This window comes from Pelophylax lessonae (genome assembly GCF_965119305.1).
Source record: "Pelophylax lessonae genome assembly, chromosome: 8".
Lineage (NCBI taxonomy): Eukaryota > Metazoa > Chordata > Amphibia > Anura > Ranidae > Pelophylax > Pelophylax lessonae.
In genome coordinates, this window is record NC_138775.1 from 118277451 (window position 1) to 118299167 (window position 21717).

The following is a 21717-nucleotide window of genomic DNA, read 5'->3' on the forward strand; positions in this document are numbered from 1 at the left end:
TTTTTTTTTTTTTTTTTTTTTTTTTTTTTGTTTTTTGCGGGACTGCGACATTGCGGCGGACAGATCGGACCCTTGACTACATTTTTGACACTTTTGGGGGGACCAGCGACATTTCTACAGTAATCAGTGCTATATATATGCACTGTTACTGTAAAAATGACACTGGCAGGGAAGGGGTTAATTTTATTGGAGAGGGAGGGGTTAATGTATGCCTGGTGCTTACTGACGTGTGGGGGGGGGAGGTGACTGTGTGACAGAAGGACAGATCGGATGTCCAGCTATGCTGAACACTCCGATCTGTCAGTCCCTGTCACTATGGAGATCCGCCCGCTGTGTTTACAGACTCGATCCCCGACGATCGGGGCAGAGCAGCGGCAATCGCCGCTGCTCCTCCGCTGGCCCGACTCCCGCTGTGAATGAACACAGCGGGAGCGAGCCTCCGGCGGCGCGCGAGCACCGCCCACAAGGGGCGGAGTCCAGCGACGTAGGTCTACGTCGCTGGACGGGATCGCGGCACTTTGCTGCAGTAGCCTCCATGTGAGCGGAGGTAAAGTGGTTAAATGAGGACATCGTGTTACCTTCTGTCCTAAGCCCAAACATCCTAAGGAATATGCTCTGCATACTCTGGATGTAGTTCGGGCAATCGAGGTGTAATTGGCGACTACTGAGTCTTTTCGTAAGTCAGCTTCGCTCTTTGGTGCTCACAGATGGCCCAAAGAAGGGGTGCCTGCGTCTGCTGTGACTATTTCCAGATGGATCAGACAGGCGGTGGTGCAGGCTTATTCAATTAAGGGTCAGGTTCCACCTTTTCCTGTTAAGGCGCATTCTATTTGGGCACTAAGTGCTTCCTGGGCTTTTCGCCCTCAGGCATCTGTGGTTCAGGTTTGCAAGGCGGCTATCTGGTCGTATGTTCACACCTTTACCAAATTTTATAAGGTGGATGTGCTGGTATATGCTGATGCCTCTTTTGGCAGCAAAGTTTTGCAGGCTGCTGTTTAAGGGGCTTTTTGGCCTTCCTTGAGGGTGTTTACTGTTTCAGGTGGGCCTCATCTTGTTGTTCTGATGAGTCCATTGTTTCCTGGTTGGCTATGTTTAGCCTTGGGGACTTGTTTGTTTTTTCTGCTGTTCCCACCCCTCATTTTATGGCACTGCTTCGGGACGTCCCTACTGATTATGCATCAGACTGCGTCCATCGAACAATAGAACTAGTTTTTTGACTTATCGTATAATCCTTTTCTCTTAGGTTCATTGACTGACGCAGTACCTGCCCCTCTATTTTGAGTTGGGTTGGTATTGGTTCGCTGACACTGCTTTGATACAACACTGACCTCCTATGCAGTAAGAGAGAGAATATACCCCCCCTGGGACTGGCCATAGGTGTAGCCAGATCCTTCTTCTTTTTTCTGCCTAGTGTCCTAGTTCTGTAGAGGGCAGTATAACCATACTGATATGCATCAGAGACTGCGTCCGTAAATGAACCTAAGAGAAAAGGATTTTACGGCAAGTCAAAAATCCAGTTATTCTGGTGAGGTTATCAGGATTTTTTTTTTTTTTTTTTGGATGGCTTAGAACAGTGAATATCATTGAATGAAATGCATTCATTCAATATGTACTATTGTGATTAGCTGTGATTGGCCACAGCTAATCACAAGATACAGATGGACTATTAGCCCTGTCTATACCATGTGATCATTCTCCAATCACAGAGATTGTCACAATAGTACACGATGAATGGAAGGCATCCATTGTGTACAATTATCATGGCATCTGCTGTGTGTGGTCACAGCGATCAGTTAATTCAGCCATACACAATGACTCCAGGACCATCAAAACCTAGTAACATTTTCCAGCATGTCAAATGATTAACTTTTCTTGAGCAGAGACTGCCAGACACTGATTACAATTTTGCCTGGCCTCTGCTGAACTTGCCAAATTTAGATTAGTGAAGCAAGCAGCTTGCTATGGGGGCACCTGAGCCAGGCTCGCTCTCCTCATTGGCTCACTGACTTTGACAGCAGCGGGAACCAATGGCACATTGAATGCATTAAGATGAAAAAAACTTCTGCCTTTAGAACCACTTAGGGTAACTCTACTTTCGTGGGGAAAAAAAACAATATAGCGTATACAATTGTGACACAAATCCTATTGTAATTGAATGTAATAAAAATTACTTTTCCTTTTCAGTCTGCAGCTGTTGAAATTTTCAAAAATGCAATATGGCTACCTGGAGCTGTTGTGTACACAGAATGTGTACTGACCGCTCCCCTCAGAAACCTAATTTCCTGTTTGTGTGATTGGCGCACCAATTTTCCCAGAAGTCTGCCTAAGATACAAGTCAGATTTCTGGCATCCACTGCAATAAAAATGTCATTTGTGGTGAGATACTCTCAATAGTAGTACGCATAAATGGATGCAGGCCCAGTAGATTTCCTCATTAGAGCCCTGCAGCTGCCACAGCTGATCATTACGAATCTACTCCCATTTGACCCACTCAGCACAGAGGTACAAACAACGATTTCTTAAGAATAACAATAGGTAGGAATCTGCTACAAAGTTTGTTAAAATCCTTGTAGACTACCCAGAGGTGAATGTGTCATGCTTTAAGGGCTCTTTCACACGGGCGGTCCGATCAGATCCGCCTATCAGTTTTTTAGGCGGATCTGATCGGATCCTCCATGCAGCTCTATGGGGCAGCGGGTGTCAGCGGAGGTCACCTCCGCTGACGCCCGCTGCCATCCGCATCTGATCCTGTGCTGAAATCTGGACGGATGGAAACCCTATTTCTCTTACGTCCTCCGACAGTCGCCGCCTCTTCATATTCGTCACATATGGGGTATTCGACTTTGCTCCAAAGGAGTAGCTAGGCAACAGAATATGTTAACATTAAAGCTTTTAACATATCCCACCCTCAAGGGGTGGTCCCCTCAGTCAATACCCTCCTACTTCCTGCAACCATATCTCAGTTTCAATGTCTAGCTTGTCAGGAGTGGCTGGCTCTCTCTGTGCTGGGGCTTTGTGCCCCAGACTCTTTCTTCTTTTTTGATTTTTTGTTTGAGTTTTCTCTCTACCTTTACTTAGCTGTTCTTTTTGTCAGCGTTAGTTCTTCGGATGAAGAGGATCATGCGGGCTGGGTCTCGGGCTGATCCCCCCCTGGTCGCAGGTCGTGGGTCAGTGGCTTCCCCAGCCTGCCATCGAGCGTTCAGCCAGGTAACGCTCCTGGCACAGTGAACGACCCATCCCTGTTCGGTGCAGGGATGATTGGTGAGGTGGCTACCTCACTGGACGCTGTGCGGTTTCTTAACCCCCATTTTGTGCGTCTTGTATGCGACTCTCCCTGCCTCATGTGCAGCGGCTTGTTCGCCTGTGCGGGTCCCCCACGCCATTGTGAGGTAAGTGTATCTATGTGGGGACCTGTCTGTCTGGGGGGGTGTCAGTCTGGGACTGTGTAACCTGCCTCTGTTCACACTGTTTGTCTCCCTATCACTCGGCTGCATGCTGTGGGCTGCAAGGGGGGGGGGTGGGGAGCTGTGTGACACTGTGTCAGCCTTGTCAGTGTGAGAAGCTGTGTGCTGTGGGGCATGTTTTGGGCATGTTTGGGCACTATACAGCGATCGCTGCGGCGATCTGACATGTTTTTTTATACATGGATGACGTGTGCATTACTGTACTGTGGAGCGGCGGTTTCGGCGCCATTTTGCCTACATTCGCTCCGGCCGCATGTTCTACATGCATGGCGGCCATTTTCTTGTAGCCTCCCATAGGCTTTCATAGAGCGCCCTGGCAGCATCACTTCCTCTTCTCCAGGAACACCGATCGAGGCAGCAGCAGCGGCGAGGGTCTCCTCAGGTTATATCCTTCTTATCCATTGCCTGTGTCAGTTTTATTGTCCCTGTGGGGGTCTCATTGTGCTTGTGTGTGGTGCGGTGGGCTGCGCTCGCCGCGCTTGTTAAAGGGGCAGTTAACCCTTTATTATCCAGCATTTGTAATAGGGGCAATGGATTCTCAGGAGGGCAAATTTCCTACCGCCTTGGTGGAAAGCCAGGGGACCGCTGTTTCCCCCCCAGGGGGGGATTTAGCCACTATTGTGGCTGGCCTTGCTGCTCAGGTGCAGATGCTGGTGGCTGCTCAATCTACTAAAAGACCCAGAGTTTCTCTTTCCTCTGATTCTGAGGGTGAAGGTGATGGGGCTGTTATGGCGGGGGCCTCCTTATCGGGGTCCCGCTCCTCCCTGGATCTAGTGGGGTCCGAGGTGGAGGCTGAAGTTGAAGGAGTTGAAAATTCTCCCCCTTGGCTCGCCTGAAGAGCTTGCAATCATGGATGAATTGATTGTTTTCTGGAAGCAAACGCTGCGTTTGCAGGATGAAGTGTGTCCCCCCGCTGCCTTGGCGGCTTATGGGACGCAGAGAAAACGCAGGACGCCGCAGGTTTTTCCCTGCAATGATGATTTCAGCGCGCTGTTAAGGAACAATGGCGCAATCTGCGCAAACCTTTTGCTGTACCAAGTAGGTTCAAGCTGCGTTATCCTTTCTCGCCTTCCACTGACAAAAGGTGGTGTGTGCCACCCCCAGTGGATCACGCAATTGCGGTTTTAAACAAATCCACTGCGATTCCTGCAGAGGATTCCCCTGTGTTCCGTGATGCCACGGATAGGAGATTGGAGTCTCTTGCCTGTCATACTTATTCTGTTACGGGTTCTATGCTTAAGGCTCTGTTTGCCTCTCTCATGGCGGCCCAGGCGGTCGCAAGTTGGACGCAGATGCTTAGGCGCGTCCTAGTGGCCGATTCGGCCTCGCCGGCGACCCTGGATATGGTGGATCAAATCCACCAGGGTGTCATGTATCTGTGTGATGCGGACTTGGACCTAGTCCCGTTGGCTGCACGTGTGCACAGCGTGGCGGTGTTGTCTCGCCGCCTGGTTTGGTTGAAATGTTGGTCTGTGGACCAGTCTTCACGTAAGACCTTAGCCAATCTACCTTATGATGGGTCCCGCCTTTTTGGGGAGTCCTTGGATGTGTTGATTAAGGGGATCACCGGAGGTAAGAGCACTCTCTTGCCCCATTTCCCCAAGGCTAAGGGGGCTTCTGGGAAGAAGCATGCTAATTTTCGGCCCCCTCAGGGGTCCTTTCGTGCCTTTCGGTCGCACTACAAGGGCAAACTGTTCAAAGGTCAAGGCTCTCAGAAGAAGCCCTGGTCTGGAAAACAGAAGTCCGGTCAATCCGGATCCGCAGCCCATAACAGTGCGGCCTGAAGGGGCGCCCTCACCCAGTTTTGGGGTGGGGGGACGCTTGCTCGGTTTTCTTCAGCCCTGGTTGGCCCGCGTGCGGGACAGATGGGTTCAGGAGATCGTTCGATCTGGTTACAAGATCGAGTTTCTCTCTCGGCCGGAGAGCAGATTTTTTCCCTCCAAATCTTCAACTGTCTTCAGAGCGTTTACGGGACCTGCACCTGGCGGTGCGGGACCTGAGGGCTCAGGGAGTGGTAGTTCCGGTGCCTCATCGGGACAGATTTCGGGGGTTTTATTCCAATCTGTTCACCGTGCCCAGAAAGGAGGGCAAGGTTCGTCCAATTCTGGACTTGAAGGCTCTGAACCGCTCTGTGCGGGTTCGCAAGTTCCGCATGGAATCCCTGCGGTCGGTGGTGGCTGCCCTGGTTCTGGGGGAATTCATGGCCTCCATCGATTTGAAGGATGCGTATCTTCACATCCCCATTTTCGAGGGTCACCAGAGGTACCTTCGATTTGCCATTGCGGAGGATCACTACCAGTTCGTGGCGTTGCCCTTTGGTCTCGCCTCGGCTCCGCGGGTCTTCACCAAGGTGCTTGCACCGGTTCTGGCATTATTGAGGGCCCAGGGCATTTCTGTCCTGGGGTATCTGGACGACATTCTGGTTCGGTCTGCGACCAGCCAGGGTCTGGAGAAGGACCTGTCTGTCACGATGCAAACTTTGCAGGAGTTTGGTTGGACGATAAATTTTCCAAAGTCGACACTGAGTCCGTCGGTTCGTCTTCCCTACCTGGGAATGATTCTGGACTCGGTGCAGGCGAAGGTCTTCCTGCCGGAAGACAAACTCAGAACTCTTCAGGAGGAAGTCAGGTCCCTCAGGGACGTTCCGCACTCGTCTCTGCGGACGTGCATGAGATGTCTGGGATTGATGGTCTCGGCCTTCGAGGCGATTCCCTTCGCCCAGTTTCACACGCGGGGTCTCCAAGCGGAGATCCTGTCCATGTGGGACGGGTGACCTCAATCTCTGGATCTTCAAATCTCATTGAGTCATCGCACCAGAAGAGACCTTCTGTGGTGGCTCCAGTCCCCGATGGTGTCGGGGGGCAAGTCGTTTCGTCCTATCTCGTGGATGGTAATCACCACGGATGCCAGCCTGTCGGGCTGGGGTGGTGTTCTGGGCGTTCTGTCCGCCCAGGGGACTTGGTCGGAGGGGGAGTCCTCCCTTCCGATCAACATTCTGGAATTGCGTGCGATAAGTCTGTCTTCATCGCTGGACGGACCGGCTGCAGGGCTGCCCGGTTCGGGTGCAGACAGACAATGCCACGGCGGTGGCCTACATCAACCACCAAGGGGGCACCAGGAGTGCCCGAGCGGCTCGAGAAGTGGCCGACATTCTGTCTTGGGCCGAGACTCATGTCCTGGCAATAACGGCGGTTCACATTCCGGGGGTGGAGAACTTGCAGGCGGACTATCTGAGTCGCCAGACCCTGGATCAGGGGGAATGGTCTCTCCACCCGGCTGTCTTCCAGATGTTGTGCGCGAAGTGGGGTCTTCCAGATGTGGACCTGTTCGCGTCTCGTCTCAACAACAAGGTGAGAAGGTTCGAGGCAAGGACGCGCGACCCTCGGGCAGACGCGTCGGACGCGTTAGTGGCCCCGTGGCATCAGTACAGGCTGATGTATGCGTTTCCACCGATTCAGTTGCTGTCCAGGTTCCTTCGCAGGTTACACTCGGAACGCAGCACGGTGATTCTTGTGGCACCGGACTGGCCTCGCCGGTCCTGGTACGCAGACCTCGTGAATCTGGCGGTCGACGCCCCGTGGCGTCTGCCTCTTCGAGACGATCTCCTGTCTCAAGGACCGATATACCATCCTGCTTTACAGTCGCTGGCTTTGACGGCCTGGCTGTTGAGACCGAGGTCCTGAAGGAGAAGGGTCTCTCCCCAGAGGTCGTTCATACCTTGATCAACGCGAGGAAGTCTTCCTTGGGGAAGGTTTATTACCGTACTTGGAAGGCCTATTTTGCCTGGTGTGAGTCCAGGGGGTTTTTTCCCCGCACGTACTTGGTTTCCCGAGTGCTGTCCTTCCTTCAAACGGGTGTCGATCAGCGTTTGGCGCTGGCTACGATAAAGGGTCAGGTGTCTGCGCTGGCCGTTCTGTTTCAACGTCCCGTGGCTTCCAACTCCTTGGTTGGCACTTTTGTTCAGGGCGTGCGGCATCTGGTTCCTCCTAGGAGGGATCCTCTGCCCCCTTGGGACTTGAATCTCGTTCTATCTGTGTTACAACGTGCTCCTTTTGAACAGATCAGGGAGATCTCGTTGTCTATGTTGTCCAAAAAGGTCGCCTTTTTGGTTGCGATCACTTCGGCTCGCAGAGTGTCGGAGCTGGCGGCTTTGTCCTGCAAGTCTCCGTATCTGGTTGTTCATTTGGATTAGGTGGTCTTGTGACCTAATCCTTTTCTTCCGAAACGAGTTTCGGAATTCCATCTTAATGAGGATATTGTCTTTCCTTCGCTGTGCGCGAAGCCTAAACATCCAAAGGAGGTGAGATTACATTCTTTGGATGTTGTTCGGGCGATAAGGGTTTACCTTAAATCGACTGAGTCTTTTCAAAAGACGGACTCCTTGTTTGTTCTTCCAGAGGGTCCTTGGAAGGGCATGGCGGCGTCGGCCTCTACCATCGCCAAATGGATCAGGCAGACCATTGAACAGGCGTATGCCTTGCAGGGGGAAGGTTCCCCCTGTGCCTGTGAAGGCGCACTCTACTAGATCTCTGAGTACGTCTTGGGCCTATCGTCATGGGGCTTCTGTAGCCCAGGTGTGTAAGGCGGCGACCTGGTCGACCGTGCATACTTTCACAAAATTCTACAAAGTAGATGTTCAGGCATCGGCGGATGCTTCCTTTGGCCGCAAGGTTCTTAGTGCGGCAATTCCCTAGGGTCCCTTGTTGGGGACCTCTGGCTGTTGGGATAAGTTTTTTTTTTATCCCCTGGTTATTTGTCTTTTCCTGGGTTGTTGCTCCTGTTGAGCACTTGTTTTTCCTGTAGCCCAGCTGGTTTCCTTCCTTTGGTAAGGTTCCTTTCTTTGATGCGGAGACTGCGTTGCCTTTCGGCGCGGATGCGTTTCCCACCCCTCATGTTTGCACTGCTTTGGGACGTCCCCATATGTGACGAATATGAAGAGGCGGCGACTGTCGGAGGACGTAAGAGAAAACGGAATTTTTGTAAAATCTTACCTGTAAAATTCCTTTCTCTGAGTCCTCCGACAGTCGCCGCCCCCGCCCCTCTTTTGGGGTTTGGTTGTATACTCTACTGCTATTCCACTGAAACTGAGATATGGTTGCAGGAAGTAGGAGGGTATTGACTGAGGGGACCACCCCTTGAGGGTGGGATATGTTAAAAGCTTTAATGTTAACATATTCTGTTGCCTAGCTACTCCTTCGGAGCAAAGTCTAATACCCCATATGTGACGAATATGAAGAGGCGGCGACTGTCGGAGGACTCGGAGAAAGGAATTTTACAGGTAAGATTTTACAAAAATTCCGTTTTTTCCATCCGTTTAGTAACCGGAGCGGAGCGGATCTGATGAGAGCGGACAAGCGGTCCGCTCTCCTCCGATCCCCCATAGAGGGCAGCGGGTGCTGAGACACCTCCCTCTCCGCTCTGCAAGCGGAGACGGAGCTGTCATCCGCCCGGCTCAGCGGGGATCGCGGATCGATCCCCGCTGAGCAACACGGATCCGCCTGCGGAGGCGGACCATGTGAAAGAAGCCTAAGGGAGCAGGGGCTGTAGAAACAGCCAGTTGAAGAATGGAAGCATCGCAGATCAGTGTATGTATTTTCCAACAAACCATGGATCTTCAAATAATGCCCAAAGGTTTTACTGAAGGACCACATCAGTGGCAAAAATGCAACTTTTTAGAGCTGCGCAGGACCTTTTTATCAGGCATGTGATAAGTGCATCCTACTTTTTCTAATTTTCCCACTTATGATTTTTTTTTTTTTAATTTTCCTTTTATTTGTTTTTCTGTACCTCCTCATCCTTTTTGTTCCATCTATCTCTTTCCCGGTTGTTTGTATGGAAATTGGGTGGCCAAGAGTATGCCCAAGAGTATTCCTCAGGATCCAGATGTCAGGCTTTCTTAACCACTTAAGCCCCGGAGGATTTTGCTGCTAAACGACCAGGGGGTATTTTGCGATTCGGCACTGCATGACTTTAACGGATAATTGCGCGGTCGTGCGACGCTGTACCTAAACGAATTTGGCATCCTTTTTTTCCCACAAACAGAGCTTTCTTTTGGTGGTATTTGATCATCATTTTTTTTTTTTTTTTTTTTTTTTTTTTATCATGCGCTATAAACAAAAAAAGAGCGTAAATTTTGCAAAAATAGCAATATTTTTCAAATTTTTTTTTATATGAAATTCCCCCCCCAAAAAATGTAAAAATCAAAATTTTTTTTAACATTTTCGGCCAATTTGTTTTATGCTACCTATGTTTGGTAAAAAAAATCACAATAAGCGTATTTTGATTGGTTTGCGCAAAAGTTATCGCGTTTACTAACAAAGGGAAAGATTTTTGTCACTTTTGTTTTTTTTTTTTTTAACGCGTAATGGCGGCGATCTGCGTGTTTTTTTTTTTTTTTTTTGCGGCAGACAGATCGGACCCTTGACTGACATTTTTGACACTTTTGGGGTTACCAGTGACATTACTACAGTAATCATTGCTATATATATATATATATATATATATATATGCACTGTTACTGTAAAAATACACTGGTAGTAAAGGGGTTAACTTTATTTAAGAGGGAGGGGCTGTGTGTGTCCCTAGGGGCGTGCTTTCTACTGTGATTGGCTGTGGCTTCAGCTGTATGCAGTATGATCATCTCTCATACACAGGGGAGAATGACAGGCAGCTTGTTTACACAAGCCGCCTGACTTTCTCCCTCTCCCTCTCCCTCTCTCATCGGGTCCGCTGGTCACACGCGCAGGGGGGTCCGTGACCACGCCTCCGGGGGCGCGCGCTCGCTCCCTAGACCCTCACAAGCAAGCGATGTAGACCTACGTCAGTTTGCCTGTGAGGGGCTGACCGCCGACGTAGATAGTCGTGCGGCGGTCGGCAAGTGGTTAAGTGTGTGTGTGTGTATGTGTATATATTAGTGGAGTTCGAAAGTTTGGGCACCCCAGGTAAAAATTTGTATTAATGTGCATAAAGAAGCTAAGGAAAGATGGAAAAATCTCAAAGGCATCAAATTACAGATTAGACATTCTTATGTCAACAAAAGTTAGATTTTATTTCCATCATTAAGTGCCGGTTCACACTATAGTGTGTGCGGCGATCGCATGTAATATCGGAGCGCACTGCTCCTTCATTACATGCTATCGGATGTGCAGTGCGAATTCAGCCATACACTTTGTATGGCTAAATTCGCACTGCACCCGCACAAAAGTCGCACATGACCCTTTTTTTTTTCAGCCGCATCAGGATCGGATTGCACAGTGGTTCACACTTGTGCGATCCGATCCTCTGCGAACTGTCAGATTGCACTGCGATATGCGATCAAACTGGGGGTGTCGTTAACATTTCATTGACACCCCCTGCGTATCACATATGGCAGAGTGAACTGCCAGATGTGCATTTGCGATGCGGGAACAGGCTGCTAATTCGCAGCCTTCCCGCATCGCACAAGTGTGACCCGGCACTTACACTTTCAAAATAACAGAAAACAAAAAAAAATGGTGTCTTCAAAAGTTTGGGCACCCTGCAGAGTTAATATCTTGTACTGCCCCCTTTGGCAAGTATCACAGCTTGTAAATGCTTTTTGTAGCCAGCCAAGAGTCTTTCAATTCTTGTTTGAGGTATCTTTGCCTATTCTTCCTTACAAAAGTCTTTCTGGGCTGTCTGTCACGCACTGCTCTTTTAAGGTCTATCCATAGATCTTCAATTATGTTGAGGTCAGTTGATTGTGAAGGCCATTGCAAAACCTTCAGTTTACGCCTCTTGATGTAATCCCCCTTGGATTTTGAGGTGTGTTTTAGGATCATTATCCATTTGTAGAAGCCATCCTTCAGCTTTTTCACTGATGGCATCAAGTTACCATCCAAAATTTGCTGAAATTTTATTGAATCCATTTTTCCTTCTACTCGTGAGATGCTCCCTGTGCCACTGGCTGCAATACAACCCCAAAGTATGATTGATCCAGATTAACCCCCATGCTTAACAGTTGGACAGAGGTTCTTTTCATTAAATTCTGTGCCCCTTCTCCAAACGTACCTTTGCTCATTCCGGCCAAAAAGTTCAATCTTAACCTCTACGGTCCACAGAACTTTAAAAAAAAAATGCATCAGGCTTGTCTATATGTTCATTTGCAAAGTTCAGAAGCATGAAGACCATATTTGTACAAGTAAAGTGCATTGCGAAAGTATTCGCCCCCCTTGAACTTTTCAACCTTTTTTAACAAATAAACTGAAAAATTGGGCGTGCAAAGTTATTCAGCCCTCTAAGTTAATACTTTGTAGCGCCACCTTTTGCTGCGATTACAGCTGTAAGTTGCTTGGGGTATGTCTCTATCAGTTTTGCACATCGAGAGACTGAAATTTTTGCCCATTCCTCCTTGCACAACAGCTTGAGCTCAGTGAGGTTGGATGGAGAGCGTTTGTGAACAGCAGTTTTCAGTTCTTTCCACAGATTCTCGATTGGATTCAGGTCTGGACTTTGACTTGGCCATTCTAACACCTGGATATGTTTATCTGTGAACCATTCCATTGTAGATTTTGCTTTGTTTTGGATCATTGTCTTGTTGGAAGACAAATCTCCATCCCAGTCTCAGGTCTTTTGCAGACTCCATCAGGCTTTCTTCCAGAATGGTCCTGTATTTGGCTCCATCCATCTTTCCATCAATTTTAACCATCTTCCCTGTCCCTGCTGAAGAAAAGCAGGCCCAAACCATGATGCTGCCACCACCATGTTTGACAGTGGGGATGGTGTGTTCAGGGTGATGAGCTGTGTTGCTTTTACGCCAAACATAATGTTTTGCATTGTTGCCAAAAAGTTCGATTTTTGGTTTCATCTGACCAGAGCACCTTCTTCCACATGTTTGGTGTGTCTCCCAGGTGGCTTGTGGCAAACTTTAAATGACACTTTTTATGGATATCTTTAAGAAATGGCTTTCTTCTTGCCACTCTTCCATAAAGGCCAGATTTATGCAGTATACGACTGATTGTTGTCCTATGGACAGTCTCCCACCTCAGCTGTAGATCTCTACAGTTCATCCAGAGTGATCATGGGCCTCTTGGCTGCATCTCTGATCAGTCCTTCTCCTTGTATGAGCTAAAAGTTTAGAGGGACGGCCAGTTCTTCGTAGATTTGCAGTGGTCTGATACTCCCATTTCAATATTATCGCTTGCACAGTGCTCCTTGCGATGTTTAAAGCTTGGGAAATCTTTTTGTATCTAAATATCCAAATCCGGCTTTAAACTTCTCCACAACAGTATCTCGGACCTGCCTGTGTGTTCCTTGTTCTTCATGATGCTCTCTGCGCTTTAAACTGACCTCTGAGACTATCACAGTGCAGGTGTATTTATACAGAGACTTGATTACACACAGGTGGATCCTATTTATCATCATTAGTCATTTAGGTCAACATTGGATCATTCAGAGATCCTCACTGAACTTCTGGAGAGAGTTTGCTGCACTGAAAGTAATTTTGCACGCCCAATTTTTCAGTTTTTTTATTTGTTAAAGTTTGAAATATGCAATAAATTTCGTTCCACTTCATGATTGTGTCCCACTTTTGCTGTTTTCTTCAAAAAAAAAAAAAAAATACAGTTTTATATCTTTGTTTGAAGCCTGAAATGTGGCAAAAGGTCAAAGTTCAAGGGGGCTGAATACTTTCGCAAGGCACTGTATCTTTTTATAGTGGAATAGTGTACCACAACTCCAGTGTCTGCCAGATCTTTCTGGAGGGATCGTGCAGTCAAGCATGGGTTTTGAATTGTTTTTCTCACAATCCTGCGAGCTGTTCTGTCTGATATTTTTCTTGGTCTTCCAGATCTTGCTTAAACTTCCAGTGTTCCTGATGACTGCCATTTATGAATTACATTCCGAACAGAGGATATTGACATCTGAAAAGGCTTAGCTATCTTCTTATAGCCTTCTCCAGCTTTGTGAGCGTCCACTATTTTCAGTTTCAGTTTTCTAGACAACTGCTTAGAAGATCCCATGGTGCTGATTGTTGGGGCAAGGTCAGATGAGTCTGGGCATTTAAAACCTTTGAGATTGACATCACCTGGTTTTCCCAGACGATGATTGAGAACAATCCATGACACTGGCAGGTCTCAGCCTTGCAAAGGGGGGCAGTGCATGCTATAAATTCTGTAGGGTGTCCAAACTGTTGCAGACACCATATTTTTTTTTTTTTTTGTTTTCTGTAATTTTGAAGGTGTTGATGATGGAAATAAAATCTAACTTTTGTTAACATATTATAAGAATGTTTAATCTGTAATTTGATGCCTTTTTGAAGATTTTTCTATCTTTCCTTGGCTTCTTTATGCACATAAATACAAATTTTTACCTGGGGTGCCCGAACTTTCGATCCCCGCTATATATCTATCTCTTCAATATAAACACCAAATTAATATTCAACGGCCATGCCATAGAGCCTATATTGATATTGTCAAAAATGTACATAGCGTATTCGCAGAGAGGATCTCACAGGTCCCCAAAAGAAAATAAATACTAACAGACCTTAAGTGCAAGGCACACAAGGTTCAAAAAACACATAGCTACCAAGAATCGTCTCTGGTTAGAACTACATGTCAAATAGAAGGAATATGTTCATCTAAAGAAAACACTGTTCAGCTGGCCAGCTTGCTGTCAGCATGGGGGCCTGTGAGTTCTTTCTCTCTACACATACGCTGTGTACATTTCTCTTACGTCCTCCGACAGTCGCCGCCCATTCACACAGTCTTCACCAATGGTATTGACCTTTGCTCCGCAGGAGTAGCTAGGCACAAGACTTGTTAGTAACAAAAGCTTTTAGCATAGACACACCCCTAGGGGCTGTCGCACTAGTCAATACCTCCCTGCACCAGCATTCCCAACTCAGTTTGATTTTGCCTAGCTCAGGAGTAGTCAGGCTTTCCTGTGCTGGGGCTTCAGTCTCAGCCTTCTACCCTTTTTTGATTTGATTTCAAGTGTTTTTTTCTTTACTTTACTAGCTGTTATTTTGTGAGCTCTTAGTTAGGGATCTTCGGATGAAGATGCATCATGCGGAGCTGGATATCGGGACTGGCCGCCCTGGATCCCAGGGCTGAGGGCCAGATGGATCCCCAGCCTGCCATCGAGCGTTCAGCTACGGTTCGCCCTGGCGCCATGAACGACCCATCCCTGCTCGCTGCAGGGATGCTGCCTGTGAGGTGGCTACCTCACTGGACGCCTTCTGCGGTCATGTGCTGCGGTCTCCTGCGTCCCGGCTGCGGCACTCCCTGTCATAGAGGATAGCGGTTTTTCGTTTTTGAGACTGTTCCCCGCGCCATCCGGTACGGTAAGCACCTTCTGTGTGGGGTGTCAGTCTGTGGCTGTGTGTTCCCCCCCATGTCTGTTATGTGCGGGCTCCCTGCTACGATCCCTGTGGGGGTTGAATGCCTTTATTTGTGCTGCGGGGGGGGGGGGGGGCCCTCTCGCTCCGCTGTGAAAATCACTTTGGGCGATGTGAGTGCAGACATGTGTGGCGGCGACCGCTAGGGCGGTCCGCCATTCTTTTGTACGTACTGTGGGCTTGCGGCCTGCTCCTGGGCCTTGTGCAGAGTGTGGTGCGGTGTGCTTTGGCGCCAATCGGCGCCGACATGCGCGATCGCTCTGAGCACATGTCGGCGGCCATCTTCCTGTAGCCTCCATTCACTTATGCCGAGCAGCCATTTTCCCTGAGCCTCGTGGGTTATATAGTTCAGCCTCTCTTGCATCACTTCCTCTTTCTCTGGAACAGCGATCGGTGGCAGCAGCCTGCTTGCTCTCTCCAGGTTTTTTCTCTGTACTGTCCTTCCTAACTCAGTGTTTTCTGTCCCTGTGGGGGTCGGTGCATACAGTTAGTGTACGGTGGGCTGCGCTTGCCGTAGTGTTAAAGGGCCTGTGCCTTTTCTATCTCATACCTGTTTTAGGCATGGATTCCCAGGATGGCAAGTTTCCCCCCGCCCTGGTGGGGGACCAGGGGACTGCTGCACCCCCCGAGGGGTCTGATCTGGCCACTGTAGTGGCATCCTTGGTATCACCGATGCAGGTGCTGATGGCTGAACGTTCTGCAAAGAGGGCCAGGTTATCCATTTCCTCCGACTCAGAGGGCGATGTGGCTGGCGTGCCCTTTTCAGGGTCTCGCTCATCTCTAGACCTTATGGTGTCTGAGGGGGAGGCGGAGGTGGAAGGGGTTGATACTTCTCCCCCTGGCTCGCCTGAAGAGCTTGCACTCATGGATGAGCTGATTGCCTCTATAAAAGATACGCTGCACCTGGAGGATGAGCCCACTCCTCCTGCTAGGGTGTCCTCCTTTGGGACACATAGAACCCGCAAATCAGCGCAGGTTTTCCCCTGCCCTGCGGAGTTTCATCACACTGTTAATGAGCAATGGCGCACTTTAAAGAAGCCTTTTACAGTGCCCAGTAGGTTTAAACTGCTTTAGCCCTTTGCGCCTTCCACCGACGAGCGCTGGTGTGTGCCTCAAGTGGATCACGCTGTAGCCGTTATAAACAAGGCTACCCTGGTTCCAACTGAGGATACCTCGGTTTTCCGGGATCCTACGGACAGGATGTTGGAGTCTCTTGCCCGTCATGCATATATGATGGCAGGCTCTATGCTCAAGCCTATTTTTGCTTCGGGTTATGGCAGCCCAAGTGGTGGCCGATTGGACAAAGGTGCTCAGACGCACCCTGGTGGCTGATTCAACTCCACCGACCACGCTGGCTATGGTGGACCAGATCCATCAGGGAGTCATGTACTTGTGCGATGCGGCCTTGAATGAGGCCCCTTTGGCTGCACGCCTGTCTAGTGTCGCGGTACTTAACCACCGTCTGATATGGCTGAAAAGTTGGTCGGCCGACCAATCATCTCGCAAGACGGTAGCGGATTTTCCCTACGCTGGTTCTCGCCTTTTTGGCGAGGCTTTGGATACTCTAGTAAAAGGAGTTACTGGGGGCAAGAGTACTCTTGCCTCAGAATCCCAAGAACAAGTCCTTTCGTGGCAAGCGGAACCCCTCCTTTAGGCCCTCTCAAGGGTCCTTTCGTGCCTTTAGGTCGCAATCCAAGGGCAAGCCCTTCAAAGGCCAAGGCACCCAGAAGAAGCCGTGGGCAGGTAAGCAGAAATCCGGTCAAGTCGGTTCTGCGACCCACTCCGCTTCTGCCTGAAGGGACGCCCTCACCCGTTTCTGGGGTGGGGGGACGTTTGCGCGGTTTCCTCCAACCTTGGCTGTTCCGCATCCAGGACAGATGGGTTCAGGAAATCGTTCGATCGGGTTACAAGATCGAATTCTTTGGCAGGCGGGCAGATTTTTTCCCTCCAATCTTCAACTGCCTCTGGAGCGTTTGCGGGATCTGCACCTAGCGGTGCGGGCCCAGGGGGTGGTGGTTCCGGTGTCTCATCGGGACAGATTTCGGGGGTTTTACTCTAATCTGTTCACTGTGCCCAGAAAGGAGGGCAAGGTGCGTCCGATTCTGGACTTAAAAGCTCTGAACCGCTTTGTGCGTGTTCGGAAGTTCCGCATGGAATCCCTGCGCTCAGTGGTGGCTGCCCTGAGCCCGGGAGAATTCATGGCCTCCATCGATTTGAAGGATGCATACCTACACGTCCCCATTTTCGAGGGCCACCAGAGGTACCTTCGATTCGCCATTGCGGAGGAACACTACCAGTTCGTGGCGCTAACTTTCGGTCTCGCTTCGGCTCCGTGGGTTTTTACCAAGGTTCTGGCGCCGGTTCTGGCCCTGTTACATGCCCAGGGCATTGCGGTCTTGGGATATCTATATAATATCCTTAATATCCTATTAAGGTCGAATGCCAGCCAGAGCCTGTTGACTGACCTGTCCACCACGGTGCAGACTCTTCAGGAGTTCGGTTGGACCATAAACGTTCCAAAGTCGACTCTGTGTCCTTCGGTTCGCCTTCCCTATCTGGGGATGGTTCTGGACTCTGTTCAGGCGAAGGTTTTCCTGCCGGAGGACAAGCTCCGGACGCTTCAGGACGAAGTCAGGTCCCTCAGGGACAACCGATTCTCGTCACTCAAGACATGCATGAGGTGCCTGGGGTTGATGGTCTCGGCCTTCGAGGCGATCCCTTTTGCTCAGTTTCACACGCGGGGTCTCCAAGCGGAGATTCTTGCCAAGTGGGACGGGCGACCGCAGTCTCTGGATCTGCGGGTCTCATTGAGCCACCGCACCAGAAGGAGTCTTCTGTGGTGGCTCCAGTCCCCGGCGGTGTCGGGGGGGGTCAAGTCTTTTCGTCCATTGTTCTGGACGGTGGTCACCACGGATGCCAGCCTGTCGGGCTGGGTTGGTGTTCTGGGCAATCTGTCCGCCCAGGGAACTTGGTCGAAGGAGGAATCCTCCCTTCCGATCAACATTCTGGAATTGAGAGCGATAAAGCTTTGCCTTCTCCAATGGTCGGGACGGCTTCAGGGCCATCCGGTTCGGGTTCAGACGAACAATGCCACCGCTGTGGCTTACATCAACCACCAAGGGGGCACCAGGAGTGCCGAGCGGCTCGGGAAGTGACCGACAATCTTTCTTGGGCCGAGACGCACGTCCGGGCGATAACGGCAGTAGACATACCAGGGTCGGAGAACTGGCAGGCGGATTATCTGAGCCGCCAGACCCTGGACCAGGGGGAATGGTCCCTGCACCCGGATGTCTTCCAGATGTTGTGCGCGAGGTGGGGTTCACCAGATGTGGACCTGTTCGCGTCTCGTCTAAACAACAAGGTGGAAAGGTTCGTGGCAAGGACGCGCGATCCTCGGGCGGACGCGTTGGTGGCGCCCTGGCATCAGTATCGTCTGATGTATGCTTTTCCTCCAATTCAGCTGCTGTCCAGGCTCCTTCGCAGGTTGGCTCGCAGGTTGGCCTCGGAACCGCACACGGTGATTCTGGTGGCACCGGACTGGCCTCGCCGGTCTTGGTACGCAGACCTCGTTCATCTGGCAGTCGAACCTCCGTGGCGCCTGCCGATCCGGGAAGACCTTGTGTCTCAAGGGCCGATATTCCATCCTGCTTTACAGTCGCTGGCTTTAACGGCCTGGCTGTTGAAAGCCAGGTCCTGAGGGACAAGGGTCTCTCCCCTGAGGTCATTCCCACTTTGATCAAGGCTAGAAAAGCCTCTTCGGGGAAGATTTATTACCGTACTTGGAAAGCGTATTTTGCCTGGTGTGAGTCCAGGGGGTATTCCCCTCGCTCATACTCGGTGTCGAGAGTGCTGGCTTTCCTCCATCTGGTGTGGACCAGCGTTTGGCGCTGGCCACGATAAAGGGCCAGATTTCTGCATTGGCTGTTCTTTTTCAGCGCCCTGTGGCGTCAACTTCCTTAATTCGCACCTTTGTTCAAGGGGTGCGTCATTTGGCCCCTCCTCGGAGGGAGCCCTTGCCTCCATGGGACTTGAACTTAGTTCTGTCCGTGTTACAGCACACTCCCTTTGAAAAGATCAGGGAGATCTCGTTACCTCTGCTGTCCAAAAAGGTCGCCTTTCTGGTGGCGATCACTTCGGCTCGCAGGGTGTCTGAGCTGGCGGCGTTGTCCTGCAGCTCTCCCTACTTGGTGCTTCACAAGGATAAGGTGGTCTTGCGACCTAACCCGTCCTTTCTTCCAAAAGTGATCTCGGATTTTCACCTTAATGCAGACATTGTCTTGCCTTCGCTCTGCGCGAAGCCAAAACATCCTAAGGAGGTTGCCTTGCATTCCTTGGATGTTGTCCGGGCGATCAGGGTTTACATGTCGTCCAATAAATCTTTTCGCAAGTCGGATTCCCTCTTTTTGTCCTTCCGGAGGGACCTCGGAAGGGCATGGCGGCGTCGGCTGCGACCATCGCCAAATGGATCAGACAGACCATTGTGCAGGCCTATGCCTTGAAGGAAAGGGTTCCGCCCTTCCCTGTGAAGGTGCACTCTACCAGGTCTTTGAGTGCGTCTTGGGCTTTCCGGCATCAGGCTTCAGTGGCCCAGGTGTGTAAGGCGGCGACTTGGTCGTCCGTACACACCTTCTCCAAGTTTTATAAGGTGGATGTTCAGGCATCGGCCGATGCCTCCTTTGGCCGTAAAGTTCTCAGTGCGGCAGTGCCTTAGGGACCCTTGTTTTTTTGGGTCTTTGGCTGTTGGGGTGTTTTACCCCTGGGTTACTTGTTTTCCTGGGTTGTTGCTCCTGTTGAGCACGTTTCCTGTTGCCCAGCTGGTTCTCTTACTGTGTGTAAGGTTCCTTTCTGTGATGTGGGTACTGCGTTGCTTTTTCTGCGGCTGCGTCTCCCACCCCTCATGTCTACACTGCTTTGGGACATCCCATTGGTGAAGACTGTGTGAATGGGCGGCGACTGTCGGAGGACGTAAGAGAGAACTGAATTTTTGTAAAATCTTACCGTAAAATTCCTTTCTCCGAGTCCTCCGACAGTCGCCGCCCCCGCCCCTCTTTTGGGGTTTTGTGTACTCTTACTACTATGCTACCAAACTGAGTTGGGAATGCTGGTGCAGGGAGGTATTGACTAGTGGGACAGCCCCTAGGGGTGTGTCTATGCTAAAAGCTTTTGTTACTAACAAGTCTTGTGCCTAGCTACTCCTGCGGAGCAAAGGTCAATTCCATTGGTGAAGACTGTGTGAATGGGCGGCGACTGTCGGAGGACTCAGAGAGGAATTTTACGGTAAGATTTTACAAAAATTTAGTTTTTTGACAATATCAAAATAGGCTCTATGGTATGGCTGTTGATGTATGCACACACGTGTGTGTATGTATGTATGTATGTATGTATGTATGTATGTATATGTGTATATATATATATATATATATATATATATATATATATATATATATATATATATATATATATATATATATATATATATATATATATATATATATATATATATATATATATATATATATATATATATATATATATATTACACTTTGAGAGCGCCTGCGACACATCTGTATCCTGAGGAAGCCCAAAGTAGGTGAAACGCATCAATCCATCACATTGCAGGATGTGCTGTAATACACCTTCTAGATACTGTATTCTCTTATGATGTTTTTACTATCTTGCCTTCAATAAAATTTATATTTTTATAATCTTTATTCTATCGAATTGATACTCTTGGGCACATTAAAATCCCCTTCCACCTTGTCCACAGGGTCCACCTGTAAGACTTGGTTTACTTTTGCCACTTTGGCGGTTGTCCGTTTTCTCGCATTCAGTTTCTTCCTTCTTTGTTTTTGTGCTCTTGTACAGTATATGTACTATGATTTGTAAGCCATTGTATTGATGACTGTCTGGTGTACAATTTTACTTTCTCCCTCTCTGTACCCCTTCAAGTTTGGCAACATGTGTTACATTTTCTACAGCTGGTGGCAGTTGGGTGTCCTTTCTGCTGTCCAGCATCTTTGGTTGCCTGGACATGGCAGGCTACACTGTGCATGTACAGCCTGCGTACCTGAATTAATTGGTTTCTTCATTGCGATCAGGCACATCTGGCAGATGGGCTCGATCGCAGACATTTACTATATAATTTTTTTTTTAATGCCTGCTCCTTGCACATCAGTGGCTGACTGCGTAGCATTTTGGATATTTTTCCTCTGACTATGGCAGAATATCGGTTTTGGCAGGATTTATGTCAGAGGGACTTCTTCCCCATTCCTGATTGGTGGATGGTACATTCAGTATTTGTGCATGACTACATGCCTGACGAAAGGGGTCCTGCTCAGCTCTGAAAATGTTGCACTTTTTCCACTGTGATGTGATCATTCTTCAATAACTTTAGACGTTATTTGAAGGTCTGTGGTGTGCTGGCAAATATGTACACTGCTAAATTGCACCACAATGCATGGTAACTTGCCATGCATTGTACTGTGATGCAATTTAAAAAGAGCCCGCATTTCTTTGGTGTAGTTGCCACGTGTACGTAATCTGGTTGAATGGGCTACTCCTAAATACAATGAACCACAAAGTGCAAGAACACGTGCGCATTGTCGCAACTGCTTAGGTGTAGAGCCTAAATGCTGACGATACATTGAAGAGATTCTATTCTTCTATCTTGCATACTTTCTTTGCACAATCTTTTTTTTTTTTTTTCCTAATTTCCACTTACTATTTATTTTTTTTTTTTTTCCAGAGGTGTATTGTTCTAAGATTCCTGAAGTTTCTACCACATAGAAATCTGGTAAGAAGTCCTTATTTTTCCTCTTTAGACTGACATGAAAGCTTTTACTCTATATTGTGAAAGAGCAAAATAAATACCTTAAATACTTTTGACTAAAATTGCACATA

General features: G+C 49.1%; 1 protein-coding gene across 1 annotated transcript in view; it reads left to right on the top strand.

The window, feature by feature from the left end:
- IPPK (inositol-pentakisphosphate 2-kinase) overlaps positions 1–21717 on the top strand; it is a 957415-nt gene that overhangs the window by 13901 nt on the left and 921797 nt on the right. The window contains exon 2 of the mRNA XM_082265219.1: positions 21563–21610. Coding sequence (XP_082121345.1) covers positions 21563–21610 — 48 coding nt within the window. The remainder of the gene's footprint in view (positions 1–21562; positions 21611–21717) is intronic.